At 47.0% G+C, this 24286-nt stretch overlaps 1 protein-coding gene across 1 annotated transcript; it reads left to right on the top strand.

The window, feature by feature from the left end:
- Positions 1 to 17157: 17157 nt before the first annotated feature.
- Positions 17158 to 19462, top strand: SPRY3 (sprouty RTK signaling antagonist 3). The gene has a single exon (XM_069212132.1). The coding sequence runs from the start codon at positions 17229 to 17231 to the stop codon at positions 18108 to 18110; it is 882 nt and encodes a 293-aa protein (XP_069068233.1). The 5' UTR covers positions 17158 to 17228; the 3' UTR covers positions 18111 to 19462.
- Positions 19463 to 24286: the final 4824 nt, after the last annotated feature.

Genomic DNA, 24286 nt, shown 5'->3' with positions numbered 1-24286 from the left:
ATAGCCATGTTGTACTGGTTTGTACAGCACCAGTGTCATGTACGCACCCATGTTGTACTGGTATGTACAGCACCAGTGTCGTGTATGCAGCCATGTTGTACTGGTATGTACAGCACCAGTGCCGTATACGCAGCCATGTTGTACTGGTATGTACGGCACCAGTGCCGTATACGAACCATGTTGTACTGGTTTATACGGCACCAGTGCCGTATACGCAGCCATGTTGTACTGGTTTGTACAGCACCAGTGTGACGTACGCAGCCATGTTGTACTGGTATGTACAGCACCAGTGTGACGTAAGCAGCCATGTTGTACTGGTTTGTACAGCACCAGTGTGACGTACGCAGCCATGTTGTACTGGTTTGTACAGCACCAGTGCGATGTACGCAGCCATGTTGTACTGGTTTGTACAGCACCAGTGTCGTGTACGCAGCCATGTTGTACTGGTTTGTAGAGCACCAGTGCGATGTATGCAGCCATGTTGTACGGGTTTGTACAGCACCAGTGTGATGTACGCAGCCACGTTGTACTGGTATGTACAGCACCAGTGCATGTACGCAGCCATGTTGTATGGGTTTGTACAGCACCAGTGTCACGTACGCAGCCATGTTGTACAGGTTTGTACAGCACCAGTGCATATACGCAGCCACGTTGTATGGGTTTGTACAGCACCAGTGTCACGTACGCAGCCATGTTGTACTGGTTTGTACAGCACCAGTGTCGTGTACGTAGCCACATTGTATGTGTTTGTACAGCACCAGTGTCACGTACGCAGCCATGTTGTACTGGTATGTACAGCACCAGTGTCATGTATGCACCCATGTTGTACTGGTTTGTACATCACCAGTGCCGTGTACTCAGCCATGTTGTACTGGTTTGTACAGCACCAGTGTCATGTACGCAGCCATGTTGTACTGGTATGTACAGCACCAGTGCCGTATACGCAGCCATGTTGTACTGGTATGTACAGCACCAATGCCGTGTACGCAGCCATGTTGTACTGGTATGTACAGCACCAGTGTTGTGTACGTAGCCATGTTGTATGGGTTTGTACAGCACCAGTGTGATGTACGCAGCCATGTTGTACTGGTTTGTAAGGCACCAGTGTCACGTACGCAGCCATGTTGTACTGGTTTGTACAGCACCAGTGCCGTATACGCAGCCATGTTGTACTGGTTTGTACAGCACCAGTGTGATGTACGCAGCCATGTTGTACTGGTTTGTACAGAACCAGTGTGACATGCGCAGCCATGTTGTACGGGTTTGTACAGCACCAGTGTCGTGTACGCAGCCATGTTGTACTGGTTTGTACAGCACCAGTGTGACGTACGCAGCCATGTTGTATGGGTTTGTACAGCACCAGTGTGATGTATGCAGCCATGTTGTACTGGTTTGTAGAGCACCAGTGCGATGTACGCAGCCATGTTGTACGGGTTTGTACAGCACCAGTGTGATGTACGCAGCCATGTTGTACTGGTATGTACAGCACCAGTGTGATGTACGCAGCCATGTTGTACTGGTATGTACAGCACCAGTGTGATGTATGCAGCCATGTTGTACTGGTTTGTAGGGCACCAGTGTGATGTACGCAGCCATGTTGTACTGGTTTGTACAGCACCAGTGCGATGTACGCAGCCAATTTGTACTGGTTTGTACAGCACCAGTGCGATGTACGCAGCCATGTTGTACTGGTTTGTACAGCACCAGTGTCACGTACGCAGCCATGTTGTACTGGTTTGTACAGCACCAGTGTGATGTACGCAGCCATGTTGTACTGGTATGTACAGCACCAGTGTGATGTACGCAGCCACGTTGTACTGGTATGTACAGCACCAGTGCATGTACGCAGCCATGTTGTACTGGTATGTACAGCACCAGTGTGGTTCATGCATCCATGTTGTACTGGTATGTACAGCACCAGTGTGATGTACGCAGCCATGTTGTACTGGTATGTACAGCACCAGTGTGATGTACGCAGCCATGTTGTACTGGTTTGTACAGCACCAGTGTGATGTACGCAGCCATGTTGTACAGGTTTGTACAGCACCAGTGCATGTACGCAGCCACGTTGTATGGGTTTGTACAGCACCAGTGTCACGTACGCAGCCATGTTGTACTGGTTTGTACAGCACCAGTGTTGTGTACGTAGCCATGTTGTATGGGTTTGTACAGCACCAGTGTGATGTACGCAGCCATGTTGTACTGGTTTGTAAGGCACCAGTGTGACGTACGCAGCCATGTTGTACTGGTTTGTACAGCACCAGTGTCGTGTACGTAGCCATGTTGTACTGGTTTGTACAGCACCAGTGTGATGTATGCAGCCATGTTGTACTGGTTTGTACAGCACCAGTGTCGTATACGTAGCCATGTTGTACTGGTTTGTACAGCACCAGTGTCACGTACGCAGCCATGTTTTACTGGTTTGTACAGCACCAGTGTCGTGTACGCAGCCATGTTGTATGGGTTTGTACAGCACCAGTGTGATGTACGCAGCCATGTTGTACTGGTTTGTAAGGCACCAGTGTGACGTACGCAGCCATGTTGTACTGGTTTGTACAGCACCAGTGTCGTGTACGTAGCCATGTTGTACTGGTTTGTACAGCACCAGTGTGATGTACGCAGCCACGTTGTACTGGTTTGTACAGCACCAGTGTGACGTACGCAGCCATGTTGTACTGGTCTGTACAGCACCAGTGTGACGTACGCAGCCATGTTGTACTGGTCTGCACAGCACCAGCGGCAATGCTGCTAGGACTCATGTTGTGTAAGTCTGTACATCGCCGGTGTCACAACGTGAACCAGTTTGCTCCACTATGTGATGCTCCTTTTCAAGGCTAGCACCTTTCCCGCCTTCCCCTCCCCTGTACTATGCTGTGGGGACACAGAAGTGCCATCCTTTCCCGTCTCCCATCCCCATCGCCTGGTGGCAGAGCCAGACGTGCGGGGCGCATCTATCGGAGTGTCGCGTTGCCTTGGCCACACAAGGGGGCGCATGGAGTACCCAACACTAAAGTCAGATTTATCAAGCCAAGCAAGGTTCCCGGCACTAAAAGAGTCCTGCCTGCAATGCTGCATCCTTTCACCATGGTGCAGAGGTGCCTGCGCTGGGGGCAAGAAGCAGATTGCTGCGAGCGCAGGGGGACAGGACAGGAATGAACCATATCATAATAAATGAGGGGCAATTCATCCCTTTCCCTTAGCTCAGCCACCAAGATGGCCTGCTGCGCTGCATGAAATAATGATAAATCCGCCTAGATGTTTCATTTGTTTTTACTGTCACCCGTTTCAGGACAAGCTACATTTAAAACCAGGCCGCTGTCAGATGGTGCAAATACTGGCAGGAGCTGCAGCTAGGAAGAGCAGTGCAGACTGCAGATAAATGTCACTGTCTGAGAGAAGGCGGGGATTAAAGGGGCGGGGACTGTGGAGTGGGCGGGACCATCAGCCCATTGCCTTTATAAGGCATGAGGGGGGTCATGGAGACAGGCACAGCTTGGTGCCGAGTCCTGACCTGAAACCTCTGCCTTCTCTCCCCCAAACCAAAGAGGCTGCTGATGGCAAGTTCACTGAACCCAACATGGACATCAGCAGTGCCTACCCACAAACACGAGCAGGACACCTACACTGCACAAGGGTTCCAGCTTATGTTATCCTGCACAGTGTGATCTTGGCTTCTCACCAGGAGACTGTGCGAGCAGAGCAGATATCGTGTGACACATGGTGTGATCCTGGGTGTTGGCAGGTCTGGGACTGGCAGGACTGCATCATGGCTGGCCTTCCAGCACTGAAAAGAGCCCCCATACCTGCAGCTCACTGGGGCCAAGCTAGAGGGTCCTGCATGGCCAGTCCTGTCCTGCAAAAGATACAACATCCCTGGACTGACACTGCAGGTGATATGGGGGCGGAGTCAAAGGCATGCCCAAAAAAATAATCTGCCTCTATGTTATTACTCTTCCACTTTAAGGTACCTGTTTATAAAATAATGCACACACCTTAAATAAGAAATAAATGCAAGGTGAACTATTCAGTGGGAAATGCACTATTTTACGTTATGAAACCTCCACTGGCTAATGCGATCCCTGCAGGGGTCTGTGAGTAACCACAGACCTGCAGGTCGCAAATGATTGCCTTTGTACATGTGGCCCTAAATCTGTCATCTTAAAGCTTTGAGTGGCTCCACCAATTAAAGCCAATACTGATTTCTAAGCATCTTTTACATTTGCAGATTAACCAATGGCACACCTTCACACTTCTTTCAGGCACCAAGCATCGTGGTGAGAAGGCTGGTCCCCTCTTTAGCTCTCCGTCCTTTAATAGGCCCCACAGTACAGTAGACTCCCTACCTCTCAGAGCACAGAAGACTCCCTACCTCTCACAGCACAGGGGACTCCCTACCTCCCACAACACAGGAGACTCCCTACCTCCCACAACACAGGAGTCTCCCTACCTCTCACAGCACAGAGGACTCCCTACCTCCCACAATACAGGAGATGCCCTACAACCCACAGCACAGGAGACTCCCTACCTCTCAGAGCACAAGGGACTCCCTACCTCCCACAATACAGGAGACTCCCTACCTCTCGCAGCACAGAGGACTCCCTACCTCCCACAACACAGGAGTCTCCCTACCTCTCACAGCACAGAGGACTCCCTACCTCCCACAATACAGGAGACTCCCTACCTCTCGCAGCACAGAGGACTCCCTACCTCTCACAGCACAGAGGACTCCCTACCTCCCACAATACAGGAGACTCCCTACCTCTCGCAGCACAGGAGACTCCCTACCTCTCGCAGCACAGAGGACTCCCTACATCCCACAACACAGGAGACTCTCTACAACCCACACCACAGGAGACTCCCTACCTCTCACAGCACATAGGACTCCCTACCTCCCACAACAGAGGAGACTCCCTACAACCCACACCACAGGAGACTCCCTACAACACAGGAAACTCCCTACCTCCCACAACACAGGGGACTCCCTACCTCCCACAACACAGGGGACTCCCTACCTCCCACAGCACAGGAGTCTCTACCTCCCACAGCACAGGGGACTCCCTACCTCCCACAGCACAGGAGACTCCCTACAACCCACAGACCAGAGGACCCCCTACCTTCCACTTCAGCTGAGGCATCTCAACTGTCAAAATTGCCCATTCGGAGACAGTTGTCTGTTAACACAAAAGTTGGGGATGTGTTGGTTAAAATAAAAAAGTAGGGGCACACCTTTTCCCACAAATTCTTCCCATCCACCTCTTAGGCCCCGTGGTACTTAAAACACACCCTTAATTACAAATAAGAGGTTACTGGGAACTAGATCCTAGAATCAAGAAACAGGAAAGCAAACCTCCTCAGCACAAATCTTAGAGTACCTGGCCCGAGTGCCAGGTCAGCGGCCCTGAAAGGCAGAGACTTTATCCCGATGTAGCTAGGGGGGTGATGAGTTCCACAGGATTGCACCTTGTTCTGCTTAGGTTTAACCCCCTCCCAGGCTCTGCTGAGCTATCATTTTTAATACTAAATCATCAATATGTAATGAGTGTGAATGACACTGGGAGATCTTTGTGACCTGGGCTATAGATTTGCTGTCTAAGCTGTGAGGCTGAAACAACAGTGTACACTGGTGCATGGTGTGTGGGTCTGAGTCTGTGAGATATACTTACCCTGAGGGATGGATCTGACATGTGAGTCCTCGGCGTGTACCTTCTGCATATGAGGAAAATTAGCTCCAGTATCTAATACCTCACCCATTGGTATCTGTATTCCTTTCGGAATTGCTCCAGTGTAAAGGATCTGAGCCTGAAAAATCTGCACCCTCAGGAAAAGCTGTGAAGTTTCTGCCACTTTGAGGGATAGTTACTGTATATGAGATCTTAGTATATACTATCAGCATACATGGAGAACTAGATTCAGTATCTAAGACCTCAGCTGTTAATACCTCTGCACTCTGCAGAATAGACCAAGTGCAAAAGGTCTTAACCTGTAATAACTATACCCTCAGGGAGAGCTGTGATGAGTTTCTATGTTAATCAGAGTTACAGTATAGGATCTGAACTTGTAATGCCTGCACCCTCAGGAGGAGCTGTGATGTGTCTCTGGTGTTTTTGTGTGCCTGAATGAAGGGTGGTGTGTCATTCTTCCTCTGTGAAGGGTGGTGTTTCTGTGTGGCTGTGTGAAGGGTGATATTTCTGTGTGGCTGTGTGAAGGGTGAGATTCTCTGCATCCCTGTGTGAAGGGTGGTGTTTTTGTGCCTGTGTGAAGGGTAGTGTTTCTGTGTGCCTGTGTGAAGGGTGGTGCTTCTGTGTGCACGTGTGAAGTGTGTTTTCTTATTTGCTTGTGTGAAAGATGGTATTTCTTTGTGACTGTGTGAAGGGTGTTGTTTCTGTGTGCTTTTGTAAAGGGTAGCATTTCTGTGTGCCTGTGGGAAAGGTGGTGCTTTTGTGTGCCTGTGTGAAGGGTGATGTTCTGTGTGTCTGTGTGAAGGGTGATGTTTCTGCATGCCTGTGTGAAGGGTGGTGTTTCTATGTAACCGTGTGAAGGGTGATATCTCTGTGTGCCTGTGTGAAAGGTGGTCTTTCTCTGTACTTGTTTGAAGGGTGATGTTTCTGTGTACAGGTGTAGGGGGTGGTGTTTCTGTGTGCCTCAATGAAGGGTAGTATAAAGGGTAGAATGTTAAGGGTAGTTTTTCTGTGAGCCCATGTGAAGGGTGGTGTTTCAGTGTACCTGTGTGAAGAGTGGTACTTCTGTGTGCTTGTGTGAAGGGTGGTGTTTCTGTGTACCTGTGTGAAGGGGGGTATTTCTGTGTGCCTGTGTGAAGGGTGGTAATTCTGTGTGAAGTGTGGCATTTCTATGTGAAGGGTGATATTTCTGTGTGCCTGTGTGAATGGTAATTTTTCTGTGTGCCTGTGTGAAGGGTGGCGTTTCTGTGTGCCTGTGTGGAGGTTGGTGTATCTGTGTGCCTGTGGAAAGGGTGTAATTTCTGTGTGCCTCTGTGAAGGGTGGTGCTTCTGTGTGCTTGTGTGAAAGGTGGTGCTTCTGTGTGCCTGTGTGAAGTGTGGTGTTTTTATATGCCTGGGTGAAAGGTGGTATTTCTGTTTGACTGTGTGAAGGGTGGTGTTTCTGTGTGCTTCTGTAAAGCCTGGTATTTCTGTGTGCCTGTGGGAAAAGTAGTGCTTTTGTGTGCCTGTGTGAAGGGTGGTGTTTCTGTGTGCCTGTGTGAAGGGTGGTGTTTCTGCATGCCTGTGTGAAAGGTGGTGTTTTTTGTGCCTGTGTGAAGGGTTGTGTTTCTGTGTAACTGTGTGGAGTGTGATATCTATGTGTGCCTGTGTGAAGGGTGGTATTTCTGTGTACTTGTTATAAGGGTGATGTTTCTGTGTACTGGTGTAATGGGTGGTGTTTCTGTGGGTCCCTATGAAAGGTAGTATTTCTGTGCACCTCTGTGAAGGGTGGAATGTTAAGGGTAATTTTTCTGCGTGCCTGTGTGAAGAGGGGTGTCTCAGTGTGCCTGTGTGAAGAGTGGTATTTCTGTGTGCCTGTGTGGAGGGTGGTGTTTCTGTGTGCCTGCAAGAAAGGTGGTATTTCTGTGTGCATGTGTGAATGATGGTATTTCTGTGTGCCTTTGTGAATGGTGGTATGTGAAGGGTGGTGTTCTGTGTGCTTCTGTGAAGGGTGGTAATTCTGGGTGAAGGGTGGAATTTCTGTGTGACTTGTGTGAAGGGTGGCGTTTCTGTGTGCCTGTGTGAAATGTGATGTTTCTGGGTGCCTGTGTGAAGGATGGTGTTTCCGGGTACCTGTGTGAAGGCTGGTGTTTCTTTGGCCCTGTGTGAAAGCTGGTGTTTATGTGTGCCTGTACCTGTGTGAATGGTGTAGCTTCAGTATGCCTGTGTGAAGGATGGTATTTTTATGTGCCAGTGTGAATGGTGGTGTTTATGTGTACCTGTCTGAAGAATGGTATTTCTTGTTCCTGTGTGAAGAGTGGTGTTTCTGTGTGCCTGAGGGAAGGGTGGTCATTCTGTGTGCCTCTGTGAAGGGTGGTCTTTCTGTGTGGCTGAATGAAGGGTTGTGTTTTTGTTTGAAGAGTGATATTTCTGTGTGCCTCTGAGAAGGCCTTGTACAGAATACAGCTAAGCTTGAAGATGTTCCTTGGTTCAGTGAGTAGTCATTACAGGGTGATGAGTACTTGGTGATGTGATGAAACTGCCTGGTTCCTGACATAGGGCCTCATTATGACCCTGGCGGTAGAGAACCGCCAGGGCCAACGGGGGCGGGAGCACCGCCGACAGGCCGGCGGTGCTCCCTTGGGCATTCTGACCGCAGCGCTTTGGCCGCGGTCAGAAAGGGAAAACCGGCGGTCTCCCGCCGGTTTTCCACTGCCCCTAAGAATCCTCCAAGGCGGCGCAGCTCGCTGCGCCGCCGAGGGGATTCTGACAATCCTTACCGCCATCCTGTTCCTGGCGGCTCGCCCGCTAGGAACAGGATGGCGGTAAGGATTGTCGTGGGGCCCCTGGGGGCCCCTGCAGTGCCCATGCCAATGGCATGGGCACTGCAGGGGCCCCAGTAAGAGGGCCCGCTAGTATTTCACTGTCTGCGTAGCAGACAGTGAAATACGCGACGGGTGCAGTAGCACCCGTCGCACCTTCCCACTCCGCCGGCTCGATTACGAGCCGGCATCCTCGTGGGAAGGGAGTTTTTCCCTGGGCTGGCGGGCGGTCTTTTGGAGACCGCCCGCCAGCCCAGGGAAAAACTCATAATACCCTCCGCGGTCTTTTGACCGCGGAGCGGTATTATGGAGGGCTGAATTCTGGCGGGCGGCGGAGGCCGCCCGCCAGAATCAGAATGAGGGCCATAGTCTACCTGCAGCATTTAGGGCCAAGTAGCTCAGTGGATCTTTGGGGTCAGGGCTAGTAGGGAAAGCCTATAATCGTGTCTGTAAAGAATATGGACTGTTTATGTTAAATGAGATTTTGAGATGTATGATTTAACACTGGGCAGGAGTTTTAGCTGAAGTTGGGTGCTCTTTACCTGGGTGTTAGTGTCAGCGTGGTTGTTCAGATTTTCTTTGAGATGGTCCTTTGGGATTTTGTGTAGTCAATTAGAGAGGACTTGAAGTTTGGGTTATTTAGTAGTCAAGCCTAAATTGAACTAAAATAGAGCTTTGGCAGTGAAGCCAAAAAGGTTATGAAATTAAAAGAAACTAATTTGTGAAGTGTTTAGTTTGAAATGGATCTGGCTATCCAGAATTAGATATTCTTAAGTCATATTCAGGGTATGTGGCCAGATGTACAAAGCTATTTTGGAGTCGCAAAGTGCGAAATTCGCCTTTTGCAACAGCAAAATGGCCTTGTTGCATGTGCTATCCCTATTTTGCGATTCAGTATCCTGTTACCAACTTACAAAATAGGGATTGCGACTTGCAATTAGGAAGGGTTGTGCCAAGGGTGTTCCTTCCTAATTGCAACTAGCAGGCTCATGTATGATTGTTTTGTGACTGTGAATGCTATCGCAAAACAATCGCAGTTAACATCAATTTCAAATTGGTGGTAAACCATTGGCAAACGGGAATGGGTCCCCAAAGGACCCCTTCCCCTTTGTGAATGGGGGCACCAACATTTTTTTCAGAGAAGGCATTCTGCCTACTCTGAAAAAATGAAAATCCAACTTTTTATTTTAGTTTTTTAAATGCACCCCATTTTCATTTGAGGAAACATGGCCGCGGTAAAAAAAAAATGCTTTATTGACAAAGTAGTAACAGACATGGTGGTCTGCTGACCACAGCAAGCCACCATCCTTGTGAGTGTTGTCATTCATAAATGGGCCACATATTGTAATCTGCCTCATGAATATTGATGAGGCAGGCCCCTTGTGACCAATTTGCGAATTGCAAACAGTGTGGTTGACACTGTTGTACATTTTGTTTTGCGACTCTCAATTTGCGATGCACAAAAAAATCGCAAATTGCGAGTCACAAATCAAAGTGGTCACACATCTGGTCCACAATTTCTTCTACTGATGATGCTTTTACGTAAATCTTGGTGTCATCAGAGTAGAGGCGATAAGAGATGTTGGTGTCGCTAAGAAGAGGGCAGAGGCTGTTCTGCCACTCAGTCAATTCTCTTGTTCGCCTCTGGTGGGTTTTATGGCACTGACATCAGAATTATTTGACAAACTGCTCTCTTGCAGTAAAGTAAGTGGTTCTCTCAAGGATCTTTCCCCTAGAAAAGTGCTTCCTCAGGTCAGAAATGTGGCTGGCCCTTTACGGTAGTGAGCAGGTCGTTGGCGTAAGGGCTTATGCCCTTTGATTTATGTCCACACAGAGACCTGAGGCTGTGGTCATTGCAGGTGAGGATGAGTTACCAATGATTGTGGATGACAGTAGTACTGGGCTCCTACTGAACTGGAGCAGTGAGTAGCACTGGACACCATCAGCCAGCACCGCTTGGAGCAGTTCCTTCATAAACTAAAATTGTGAAGAAGGCTGTACCCTGGATAGGGGTGGGCGGAGCTCACGGAGTTCACATAAAAACTCAATGAAATTCCACGGAGTTCCATGAACGGGCAAAAATTGGCATGCTGTGCTGTTTGGTCTGATTTTTTGCATCAGGAGTTTGTTCCACGCTGCAAAATCAGCATGAACGGCACCATGCGTTGCACCAGAGGGTGCTGATTCTATGCTGCTGCTCGAGTAGATTTTTTACTGAAGCAGAAACTTTCTTACCGCAAATGGACAAAACCGCCCGTGTTGAGAAAATCTCACCAGGTGCCCTCCTAGCACCGAAAATCCTACATCAATTCTAGCTCGCACTTGTAAGTTTACCGTTGGTGAGCTGAGCGTGAGAAAAAACTCCACCACATAGAGGTTGGCAGATTTTTGCATGAACTCCTCATTACAAGTGTAACGCAGAGTGGACAAAACTCTGCAAGCTCCGATGGCGGAGCAGAGTTTATCGCCCACCCCTAATCCTGCATCAAGTCTTCTTTAGCTGTCGGACCTGTAGCTCTGCAGCTGGGAGCTTTTGAACTTTATTTCAAGGCTTGTCCTTGAGGGGTGATACAAGACTAGATACTTTAATTCTTTATCTCTCTGTGTGCCTCTTGAATATGTGAATTGAGTATTTATCTGTTTTCAGGTATGTGGACACTAAACAGCTAATAGTGAACATTCAGGAACCAGATGTCCCTTTCACACTGATGATCTGGGCTTGAAAGGATTCAGAGATGTGTATGTCATTGGGGCCCCACCTTATTCCTCCACTGTTAGAAACCTTGGGGAAGTCTTTGATATTGAGATTTTACATGTCATGAAATCATACTTTTTTTAATCTGAAAATGCTTTGTCAGCTCGGCACTTTACTCATCCATGGATGTTTATAGCGACCAAGGCCTTAATTCACTTTTGGATATTGGCAATCTGATTTATTCTTGTTTCCCTTTGCAATCAGTGCCAATACTGCGGCATACTCAAAACTCAACAGCCAGGGTAATTTTATTTACCTAAACATTCCCTGTAAATAGATCTCCATGTTAGTGTGTCTCAACACAAGGGCTTACTTTACGACAACATGCCGGATTTAATTTAAAAAAATCCCATTTTTTCTGGCACAAAGATTTTGCTGTTCTCTCTCACAGTAAATTTATGTTCAAATTCCAAGGTGCTCTTTCTTATCCCTACCGCAGGTGGGACCTCTCCAACGTATGGACTCAAACTAATGAATTCTCTCTTCTGTCTGTTGAGAAGGCAGACAAAACTTGTTGACATCAAAGTTTGACTCTCAGACAACATCGCTTTATGTTCCTGCTGGCTGGGTCTGGAACCTCATCGCTAGTGCCCAGAGACCTACACTAGATTGTGGTTGTCTGTGCACTGTTGTATCTCACTCTGTAGTGAGCCAGTGGAAAGCTCCGCTGTCTCAGATATAGGTCCGCTTAGCACGATCCATAGCTAATCTAGTTTAGGCTATAATTTGTTGGAGGTATGTAACCTAACACACCGTTGTATTGTCTAAGACCTGAACCTGCATCTGAAGGGTAGCTCTACTGTCTAATCTCTGAGCCTGTTAGATAGATGAAACTAGATGGAGAAGGCCTCCTTCACAGTTTTGACACATTGCTGTGTTGTGGCAGCGATGCATCAAAAATGGTTACCCTGCGTCGAAACAAGTTACGATGTCATGGATGCGTATTATTAACAATACAAGGCACCATGGCGTACGGCCCAAGGAGGCATCAGAAATTCTGACGCATCAGTGGGAACTCTGCTGCTGTGCATCAGCATCAAAAGTGGCGCATTGCTGAAGCTGACCCTACAACCAACGCAGCTTCAGCGATGAATCGAAAATTAGAGGCGATGCGTCTGGTCTGACTGACGCAAGTAACCTAATGTGTAGGGACCAATATGAAAGACTGTAAAATGGTGGAATAGCACCTTGTTTAATCTCACATTGGTCATTGATGTAGTGTAAGCAGTATGGCTATGTGTCACATTACAGTGGGCATAGTCTACTTATGAGTATGTGGAGAACTGAGTATGTGTGACATAGTGAGTGATAGTGTTAAGTGAATGAACACAAGTATATGGTGTAACGTAAAGTGTCAATACATGTATTATCTACCTTATGTGTGTACTTATCTGTTCTCCCTTGGCGTACCCTGACCTGGACTTGGGGACCCCTTCCTCCATGGAGAAGTGACAATCCTGGCCTGTCCCATGCAAAGATTACACAACGTCATATTGCCTTGCTTCACTTGATGATATCATGGATGCCATGGTCCCAGGTTGGTCAAGTGGTCCTAGAATATGATTGTCACATGTGTAGACCCACTACTAGAAGAGGTATGTGACACACAGACAAATTTCAGTGTTTAAAGTGACTTCAGATGGTCAGATTCCAGTTACACCGCCACTGCATCAGTTCCTACGCCTGTGTTATAGAGGTGTAGGAATTCTGACGCATCTCAGGCTTTGTGGGACGCATCTTAAAGAAGCATTACACAATGAAAAACTTACACTTATCACTGAGCCATTTGTAAGTGAGTTTTTCTGACAAAATGCCCACTCTGCAGACATTAAAATCTGCATGACGCAGCTGGTTCCCACGCAGGTTTTTCTGACACAGGCCTTGAAAAAGTGATGCATCTGGCCACATCTGTTGCCTTGTAAATATGGAGCTACCATAGTGCCGCTGGTGCATCAAAAAAAATGATGCAATGGTGGTGCACACTCCTCATAAATATGCCCCGAGTTCCGATGTCTAAGTTCTGCATTGTAAGATATTTGTAGTATGATGATCTGTTCTGCCCTCTGACAGTATAAATGTTTACACTCTGTTTAAAGTGTGAGCTTGCATACATTGGAGCTAGCTCACCTGGTTTGGCTTGATGTGTGTAAACTTTTTCTGTTAAGAGAAGAGGCTCTGATGCCTGCAATCCGAGTTGGAGAGAGGTACAATTGGGTGGTGTGGCGAGAAGGTAGTGCTCACTCGTCTAACATGGAATACAGCTTTACTGTCTGAGGTTTGCTGTAAAGTCTGTGTAATCCTGGGTATGATGGAACATATAGGGGGTTATTCTAACTTTGGAGGAGGTGTTAATCCATCCCAAAAGTGACGGAAAAGTGACGGATTTACCACCAGCCGTATTACGAGTCCATTATATCCTATGGAACTCGTAATACGGCTGGTGGTATATCCGTCACTTTACCGTCACTTTTGGGACGGATTAACACTCCTCCAAAGTTAGAATAACCCCCATAATGTCTGCACTGGTGACATTGTTGTAAAGTTAAGACAATGGGATAAATCTCGGTTCGCTCACTCAGCAATCTCAGATCTCTACAAACTGAGGGATGGCTCTGATGTCTCAGACAATGACTGCTCTAAGCATGTAGCCCAGCTGTCTCATAGAGACACTTCTTAATAAAACTATGTAAAGGATAGGTCTGCTATAACAGGCAATGATCAGATCATGTATGGAATAGTGGTAGGTGAAATATTCTGCTCCACTGGCGAAGTGCGCAGAGTTTTGCTCACTATGCGGTCCGCGACTGTGGAGTTCCAGCAAAACTCTGCCAACCACCATGTGGCACAGTTTTTTATCACACATGGCTCCCCAATGTTACATTGGTGAGCACAAGTGAAAATCTGAGTCTCCTAGTGCAATTTTCAGGTGCTAGAAAGTCTCCCAGCGAGATTTCTCAATGCGGGAGGCTGCAGCAGGTTGTGACCGCTCGTGTTGAGAAAGCTGCCGCTCAAGTAGAAATCTATTCAAACCGCAGAAAGAAGTAGCGCCCTTTAGTGTGCCATGTGCTGCCGTTTGTGCTGGTCTTACAGTGCAGAAAAAGCTCCTGGCACTAACAATTAGTGCAAGCAGCTCAACGTGCCCGATTCTGCCTGCTTGTGAGACTGTGGAATCCCGCTGAGTTTTTATCTAACTCTGTGGAATTCTGAAGGGGGAAAGTAAGCGAGTTCCACCAATGTCTAGTATGGAATCCCTACCTTGGTTGACTTTATAAAATTTAGCTTGGGAGCTTGCTAGCCTGCACAAAAAAATAAAACAGTTCCCAGAATACTATATTGTAATTGCGGCTTGGTGTATAATTATTGTTATTGTGAATAAAAATACAAAAATTCAGTTGATTCGTCATGATGTGCATTTTGGGCAGTTTTTCGACCGGATTTAGGGGCATATTTACAAGCCCCTTGCACCTCCTTGCACCACACGCGTGTCATTTTTCACGCTAATGTGGCGTTAAAGAGGCAATTTCTCTGCGCCTGTTTACAAAGTAGTTCAATGCATGCATTGCTCCACTTTGTAAACCATATGTATACAAGGGGGGCGTTCCCACACAGGGAGGCCCAAAACAATGGTGCAGTGAAATCTACTAGAACTCACTGCACCTTTTTTGGCGTCATTTTTAATGCCTGCTCAGGACAGGCGTTAGAATGACGCATCCGTAAACTCCTCTGGGCCTCCCTGCGCTTTGCTGGACTATCGTCAACATTTTTGTTGCTAGTGCAGCAAAGCGTCACCGTAGCGCCACAGATTTTGATGCTATTGTAGTACGGTGTGCCACAGTGCCCCTTATTGTAAATACAGCGCACCCATGGTGCCTTTAGCGGGGAGCAGGCGCAAGAAAAGTGGCGCATCAATGCTGATGCACCACTTGCTTGTAAATATGCCCCTTGGATTTAGAAATCCCAGCACCTTACACTTTTACTAATCAGTGTATCTTCTATGTGAACTGATTGGTTTCTGTAACATTGCTTTCACCAAGAATTGATTTATTTGTTTCAGGAATCAAATAGTTGTTGTATTCAATTCATATTTATCCCTTTTCCAGTTAATATATTTAAATGAACTAATAATACCTGCAAAAGACTGCAAAACCTTTTTCATCAAAATCTGTCTAATTATCTTGGCGCTAATTGAAGCCCCTCAGTTGTAGCTCTGACATGAGAGTGAGAGTAGAAAAGGATACAGCTCTGAGGTCAGAAGTGTGGACCTCTGTGAAGTCAGTGTACTCCAGGGGATGGCGCTGTTGTTAAGGAAAGGACCACAGTAGATCATTATAAAGATACCAATTTGAACTGTGGCTGGATATTGTTCAACATTATTATATCAGATCATGTCTGCATAGCTTTGGAAGGCACAACTTTAGTTTTCTCAATGATTGGTTTCCAGTCTGGCTAAGTTAGATCTTCGCCTATGTTTAGTGGAATGTTGGTAGCTACTGCCTTGCGGGGGATGTTGGCTTCGAGGAGGCAGGGCAGTATGGTAGTCTTGTTAGGGTGGCATTGATGTTTCCACAATTCTTTGGGTGTTTAATGAGTCTGTGTTTAGGGGATTCAGATGAGATTTTGAGATGTCATTGAGGAGGGTATTGTCACTGTCCATATGGGATGAGACGAGGTTTTGTGCAGTGATGCTGAAGTCAGAAGGAGGGATAACTGTTATGCTTCCTGGGTTTTCATTGCTGGAATGGTTTCTGGGGAAGAGAGTTGAGAGTTTCACTAAAGGTGATTCTGAGTGATGTTTAAGTTTGCATCACACCCTGCCCATTCCTGGATCTGAACTTGTTAAGGCTAAGGGCAGTGAGGATGAACTCAGTTTTCGACATTCAGGCTTAGAGTTGGGGCTGCAGCATTTCAAGATGCTCCAAATGTAGGCTGAAGATAGTGAGAGAGCGGATGAATCTCTGGCAGAATCCAGGTCAGTGGTGTGCACTGGGATTTAGAGGGTGTTAACAGGATAGGTTGACCCTTCACTCAGGGCGACCGCTTGCCACTCTTAGTTTCTGGTTCATTTATTTTAACTTATTTCTCTTAGTGGGTTGTATTCATTTGGTCCTTGTGACGCAGCCCCTGACCTCTGCTGGTAGCGGGGCAGAGTGGGTGACTATTCCCTGTTTCACTCACTGGTAGTTGCTTGATGCCAGGGACTTATGAGGGTGCAGTGGCGGGCACACCAGTTTGACGTTTTATCCCTGCTAGAACTTTGCCCCTTTGTGGACCAGCCACTGAACTCATAATAATTGAGAAATATCACTGATGGTGACAGTATCCAGATGCCGGCGAGATGGTTTTTCACTAGTGTAATCATTTAAGGTGTTTGTGTGGTTCTTTATCCAGGTTGTAACCAATGGTGTATTTTGATTCCATTTGTATCAGTTTCTTCTGTCTGTCACCCTTTTCTAATTTCTTTTCACATGGTCAATTCTAGAATATTTCATCGGGCCTGGGACATTGACATGTAATCTCTCAAAATATCTTGCATCAGTTACATGCATGAGACCTCATGAACATTTGAAATTGTATACAAAAAGTGTATTGATTGTTATTCTTTGAAAAATCGTGTACGTTTTTCTTTCATGCTCGATCATGCTTACATTCTTGCCATGTTTGCATGCTGCACATTTATGACATTTCCAAGTAACTGGGGGTGACAGTGTCTGAAAGGATGGTGCGTCTCTTAGGTTAATGGATGCTTCATTACCCGGCTGTTCCTAAATATCTAGATCATCACTGATGTGATACCAATGTCTTTTGAAAATGTAACACATTCAGCTGTTATCTTTGCTATACTTTATATAATCAATGTGAATAATGCTATTTTGTACAGGTGGTTAAATGTGAATACTTTCTCATCTCTTGCAGGGTTTTCGGATGTGCCCTGAGTTTGAGTGATCTCCGCTGTCTGCACCAACATTTTCCTCAAGCACTGTACTACACTAGCCCATGGCTAGAATGGATTCATCCACAGCCGATGTTCAGCATGTTCTCACCATAGACCAAATCCGTTCCATCCGGGCCAACAATGACTATGTGGAAAGACCATTTGTGTCCTTCACGGCTGCCCGGTCCAACCCTATGCTTTCGGAGCTGGTTACAAAACCAGATTGGTCTCAAGACTTTTTGGTGTCTTCCACTCATCATGAACTTCACCGAAGCCAAAGTCACCCTCACCATCCAGCTCATGTGCACCAGGACCTAAGCCATTCCAGTACAATTAGCTCTGTTTCCCGCAGCACCACCGCTTCAGACCAAAGACTTATCACTGGGATTACGCCTTCACATTCCGGACAGTCATTCATCAGGACACAGCCGAAGGTTGGTGACCTCAAGTCTGATGTGCGTCTTGCAGGGATCTTGGAGAAACCCAACCTGCAGACTGACCACCTCTTCATCTGTGAGGTGTGCGGGCGGTGCAAATGTGATGAGTGCAGCCGCCCACGAAGCCTGCCCTCCTGCCTAGTCTGTAACCAGCGCTGCCTCTGTTCTGCTGAGAGTGTCATTAATTATGGGACGTGTCTGTGCTGTGTCAAGGGCCTCTTCTACCACTGCTCCGCTGATGATGAGGACAACTGTGCTGATGACCCTTGCGCGTGCAGTCAGGGATCATGCTGTGCCCGTTGGATGACCATGAGTGTCCTGTCACTGGTCATGCCCTGTCTATGCTGCTACCTTCCTGCGGTGGGGTGCCTCAAAGTATGTCAGCTGAGCTATGACCGAGTGAAAAGGCCTGGCTGCCGATGTGCAAACCACACCAATACTGTCTGCAGGAAAATCTCCGCCTCGAGCGGCACATCATTCCCCAGACCCACGCATAAACCAGTATGACCTCCAAAGATGGCGGCTGGAGCTTCTTCTACTTCTTCACCTCTTCCTGCAGTGCAACCTACAAGAAAAGCCAACAGTTGCCAAGACTACTGGGGACGGTGAAGCACACGAGCCAGCTCACCCTGTGAAGGTGATGGATTTGCATATCCTGGCAATGGGTAAAAGACAGTCCAATGCAAACATCCGGCACATGCTCACGGAGGCTGTTTTCTGCCACACAAGTATGCTAAATGATGAAGAACCTGTGATCTTGGATGCTTGCTGAATGCTTTGGGACTGTCTTGTGTTGCTAGGCATGGCCTCCATACTCTTTAAGGGACTGAGCCCATTATGCTTCCTACATTCTCTTTGCACTTTCTGTGATGGCATCACCAGACGGAGGCTTGGACTGACTTCATCATCTTGGCTATTGTGAAAAGAGTCGAGATGGCGGGTGAAGGGGACTGGGTCAAAGATGACCCTTCCACATAGAGACAGCAGCTGAGTGGCATTCACACCCATCTGTGGTAAAAGATGGGGTGCCACTGGTGTCTCCAGATTAAGAAAGCAAGCACAGGCATGCACATTCAGGCATGCGCATGCACCAAGAGTTGAACTTGAAAGCTAAAGAGTCGGCGGACAAGCAAAGGAAGAGAATGCCCCATTCCCACCCCCATGTCATTCTCATCGTACATGGTCACTTGTCAGTTAAAGAGTTAGAAGGGCAGGTGGGGAACACACTGGTGGAAAAACAGGGCCTGGTTTCTTCCTATGGGTAGTTAATGAGGGGGGGACACTGCTTGAACACCAAGGAAGACAAGTCAGATGCCAACAGAGATGGCCTGTTCTAATTGAAAGTCAGTATTTCTGGAAAGCCAGGAAGGCTGAGGCGGAGCCTATACCTGCCAAACTCCTGACTCAAACATGTGGGTGAAGAAAGGTGTTTCAGAGGGTGATCCCTTTAAGGTGAATAGAGAATGGACACTTTTTTGGAAGGTAATATAGGTTTGGGTGAATACACGTAAAATGGTTGTGACCCCCCCCAGATTTGGGTGAGTTGACAGGTATGGGAGCCGGTCACATTTTTGACTCACAACTGACTTAGGTCCGATCCTAGTGATCAGTCAGAAGCACTGACCTTTGCGCAGTCTTTCAATTAGCCTGATCATACACCCTGATACCATGACAAAAGCTCAGGGTGTATACAAAACTCTATCCTTATCTTGGCACTTCACTAAGGCACCTCTTGATGGCACAGGGAACTCTTCCTACATTCAGGAGGTCACCGGAAATAGAAGCACTTTCCTTAGGAAGAGCCACCTTGCTCAGATGACTTCAGATGTGTAAAAAGTCAATTAACAGCATATTTTACACTTCTACCACATTCATTGAAGGGTTTCTCAGCACAGGTATTATGCATCCAGCACAGAGAAGGAACCAGGAGCCCACCCTCCCCTGCTCAAAGGTAACTCACATCTGCCTCCTTTCATGCGACAAGGTGTGTGCTTTCAGCAGGGGGCGTACGGATCAGTTAGTGGTTCAATGACATACACAGAGAATGGATTCCCAGGGGTTACACACAGAGGTAGAGGCTTCCATACACAGGAGATATATGTGTTGCATACAGAGAAGAGATGTGACTTTTGTGAGTTACACACAGAGGAGAGCTGTGATGTCTGTGAGTTATTTACAGAGCATAGAGGTGACTCCAGTGAGTTAGATTTAGAGGAGAGATATGACTTCAGTGAGTTAGTGATAGAGCATACAACTTCAGTGAGTTCCTTTCAGATGAGAGTTGCCACAAAATTCAAATGGCTGTCTTTTACATCATGAATTAATCTCCTTCACATTCTGCCTCTAAGAGAGTTATACACTGATAACGTGCACGCAAACATGAATGTACCTGTCACAGAATACACACTGTCATACTATACACAAGGTGGCAGTCACAGATTGATCACACATGCATCCCATCTCACTACCATGAAGTGCACTCAGGCAACAGAGGTCACTGCCATGCAAAGCACACCTGAGGTCCCCATGTGCCGTCCTCACATTCACACACATACACACCAAGGTCCCTATCATGCAGTCATCACAGTTGTACACATACAACCCGAGGTCCCTGTCACACAGTCCTCACAGTCGCACACATACACATCCGAGGTCTCTGTCACACAGTGCTCACAGTCACACACATTCACACCAGGCTCTCTGTCAAGCAATGCTCACAGTTGCACATATACACACAGAGGTCCCTGTCACACAGTCCTCACAGTTGCACATATACAAACCGAGGTCCCTGTCACACAGTCTTCAGAGTCTCACACATACAGACCAAGGCCCCTGTCACAGGGTCCTTATCACACAGTCCTCAGGGTCTCAAACATACACATCCAAGGTCCCTGTCATGCAGTCCTCACAGTTACACACATACATGTCCCTATCATACAGTCATCACAGTTGCACACATACACACTGAGGTCCCTGTCACACAGTCCTCACAGGCACACACATCCCCTCTGAGATCCCTGTCACAGGGCCTCACAGTCTCACACCTATACACCAAGGTCCTTGTCACACAGTCCTCACAGTCACACACATACACACCGAGGTCCCTGTCAAGCAGTCCTCACAGTTGTACATATACACACCCAAGGTCCTTGTCACGCAGTCCTCACAGTCACACACATACACACCAGAGGTCCCTGTTACGCAGTCCGCAGAGTCTCACACATATACACCAAGGTCCTTGTCACACAGTCCTCACAGTCACACACATTCACACCAGAGGTCCCTGTTACGCAGTAATCACAGTCACACACATATACACCAAGGTCCCTGTCACACAGTCTTCACAGTCGCCACATACACATCCGAGGTCCCTGTCACACAGTCCTCACAGTTACACATACACACCAAGGTCCCTGTCACACAGTCCTGACATTTGCACATATACACACCGAGGGCCCTGGCATACAGTCCTCACAATCGCACACATACACACCAAGGTCACTGTCATGCACTCCACACAAGAATACAGTTGAGGTTCCTGGCACACACACCACACATCACTGCCATGGTGTGCACACTGCAGTAAGTGCATTCTGAAATCACAGGTTTTATAAATAACCACACATGCCTTTAATTCTTGTGTCTTCTAAGTCACCACCACACTGTCCACGTGCCCCCACTGACCGCACTCTGGGCATCAGGAGGCATAGGTGTTGGGTGGACATATCATCCCCCCATGCCTTCTTGACCCTAGAATATATCTGCTTCAGACTAGGCCCTTAAGACAGCATGTTTTTTTTGCTGCAGTTAAACAAAATTCTGCAGTGACATGGGCAATATGTACGTTAATGTGTGCATATGCCTAGGATTGTGCCGTATGCTGTGTGTGCATACCAATTCTGTGAAGTGTGCTTATGTGTTCGCACGGAAATGTGTGTGATGCCTGTGCTGCACACCAAGTGCCTTTCCCCACCTCTGAAGTGCACTTACTCTGCTGCAGATGCACACCACTTCCAACATGGTGCTGTGGAATGGCTGATCTTGGTACCTGCACTGATCACAATGCAGGGAACCCTGACAACATCCTGCTGTGTGCTAGTTCTCCAACCTGTGTGCTATTGGGACAGGAGATCCTAACACCATTCTCCTGGGTGCTGTTCCTCCTACTGACACTATTGTGATAAGACATTACAACACCATCCTGATGTGTGCTACTTCTCCGACCTGTGTGCTATTGTGATAGGAGATCCTAACAGCAGTCTACTGTGCTCTGCTCCCACACCCTACACTATCATGATAGGACATCCTGACACCATCCTGCTGTGTGCTACCTTTCCACCCTGTGTACTATTGTGATAGGAGATCCTAACACCAGTCTACTGGGCCCTGTTCCCACACCCTACACTATCATGATAGGACATCCTGACACCATCCTGCTGTGTGCTAACTCTCCACCCTTTTTACTAGTGTGATAGGAGATCCTAACACCAGTCTACTGTGCTCTGCTCCCACACCCTACACTTTCATGATAGGACATCCTGACACCATCCTGCTGTGTGCTACTTCTCCACCCTTTGTACTATTGTGATAGGAGATCCTAACACCAGTCTACTGTGCCCTGCTCCCACACCCTACACTATCATGATAGGACATCCTCACACCATCCCACTGTGCTACCTCTCCATCCTTTGTACTATTGTGATAGGAGATCCTAACACCAGCCTACTGTGCCCTGCTCCCACACCCTACACTATCATGATAGGACATCCTCACACCATCCCTCTGTGTGATACCTCTCCATCCTTTGTACCATTGTGATAGGAGATCCTAACACCAGTCTACTGTGCCCTGCTCCCACACCCTACACGTTCATGATAGAACATCCTGACAACATCCTGCTGTGTGGCACCACTACACCCTTTGTGTTATTTTGTGATAGGAAAACCAAACACAACCCTACTGTGTGCTACTCCTTCACCCTACACACTGTTGTGATAGGACATCCTGACACAGTCCCTCTGTGTTCTATTCCTACACCTTATACTGTCTTGTGATAGGATACCTGGGAGTACTCCTACTGTGTGATACTTCTACACCCTAAATGCTATTGGACAGGAGATCTTAACACCATCTGGCTGTGTGCTACTCCTACACCCTACACAGTATCATGATAGGACATCCTGACACACTACTAATGTGTGCTAATATACACCATATATGCTATTGTGATAGGAGATTCAAACACCATCCTGTATGTTACTGGAACATGTATGCACTAAAATATTGAGATAGCCTGTAAACATCTTATTGTATTTCACTCCAACAACACTTATGTTTTTATAAAATGATGAGCCCACCAACAATCTGTGTGCTCCTCCTACATCCTATGTACTATCCTGATAGGTCATCCAGAATATGAATGTACTAGTGCTCCTTCAATATCCTATTCACTATTGTGATATACCATCCACCAGTATCATACCACTTCTGCATCCTCTGGAATAACATGATAGGACATCCCACTGCCATCTTACTGCGTACCACACTTACACCCTAAGCACTGCCAACATAGAACATACTGCCAGCTTCTTACTGTGTACAACTACTACAGGCTGCATGCTATCACACTAGAACAACCACAATATACCATTCCTACACCTTGTGTGCTGCTCCAATAGAACATCCACCCATTTAATGCTATACAACTCCTTCACCATGTGCACTATCGCTATAAGACATTGTTAACATTTTGTGCGTCTACCACTCTTATATCCTATGGCCGGAGGGTAATTTTTCCAACAACCTACTGCGCACTACTCCTTATTATTTGAATAAGGCATTCATTCACCAACATACTACTCATTTAATGTATGCATTTATTGCATCTTTGCCACACCCTTCTCTCTCCTTTTCTACCATCTAAACTTTAGATATCTTATAAGGCAAGCCATCAGCACCCTACTATCTTCTCCATACCCCAGGCGTTGAGTATCCTGTTATTCACTGAACGATACCCCATGCATTGAGTATCCCACACATTACTCTGAAACTCTATTGATGGGCTATCTTTCTGGTCCTAGTCAGAGAACCTGGCCATTGACTTTCCACCTGAAAACTACTCCAGTGCCCTGTACATTGACTATCCTACTGCTTAGTACTGCAGCACACTCTACATAGACTGTCCTACTGCTTAGTACTCCAGTGCCCTATACATTGACTATCCTACTGCTTAGTACTGCAGTACATTATACATAGACTATCCTACTACTTACTACGCCTATACACTATACATAGACTGTCCCACTGCTTAGTACTCCAGTGCCCTATACATTGACTATCCTACTGCTTAGTACTGCAGTACATTATACATAGACTATCCTACTACTTACTAAGCCAATACACTATACATTGACTGTCCTACTGCTTAGTAATCCAGTGCCCTGTACATTGACTGTCCTATTGCTTAGTACTGCAGTGCACTCTACGTAGAATATCCTACTACTTACTACTCCAATAATCTATACATTGACTGTCCTACTGCTTAGTAATCCAGTGCCCTGTACATTGACTGTCCTATTGCTTAGTACTGCAGTGCACTCTACGTAGACTATCCTACTATTTACTACTCCAATACTCTATACATTGACTGTCCTACTGCTTAGTAATCCAGTGCCCTGTACATT

This window comes from Pleurodeles waltl, chromosome 10 (genome assembly GCF_031143425.1).
Source record: "Pleurodeles waltl isolate 20211129_DDA chromosome 10, aPleWal1.hap1.20221129, whole genome shotgun sequence".
Taxonomy (NCBI): domain Eukaryota; kingdom Metazoa; phylum Chordata; class Amphibia; order Caudata; family Salamandridae; genus Pleurodeles; species Pleurodeles waltl.
The sequence above is the reverse complement of the archived record's forward strand: the minus strand, read 5'-3'. Positions and strand labels throughout refer to the sequence as shown.

Coding starts and splice junctions, on each gene's coding strand:
- SPRY3 (XM_069212132.1), top strand. CDS start 17,229: ATGGCTAGAATGGATTCATCCACAGCCGATGTTCAGCATGTTCTCACC.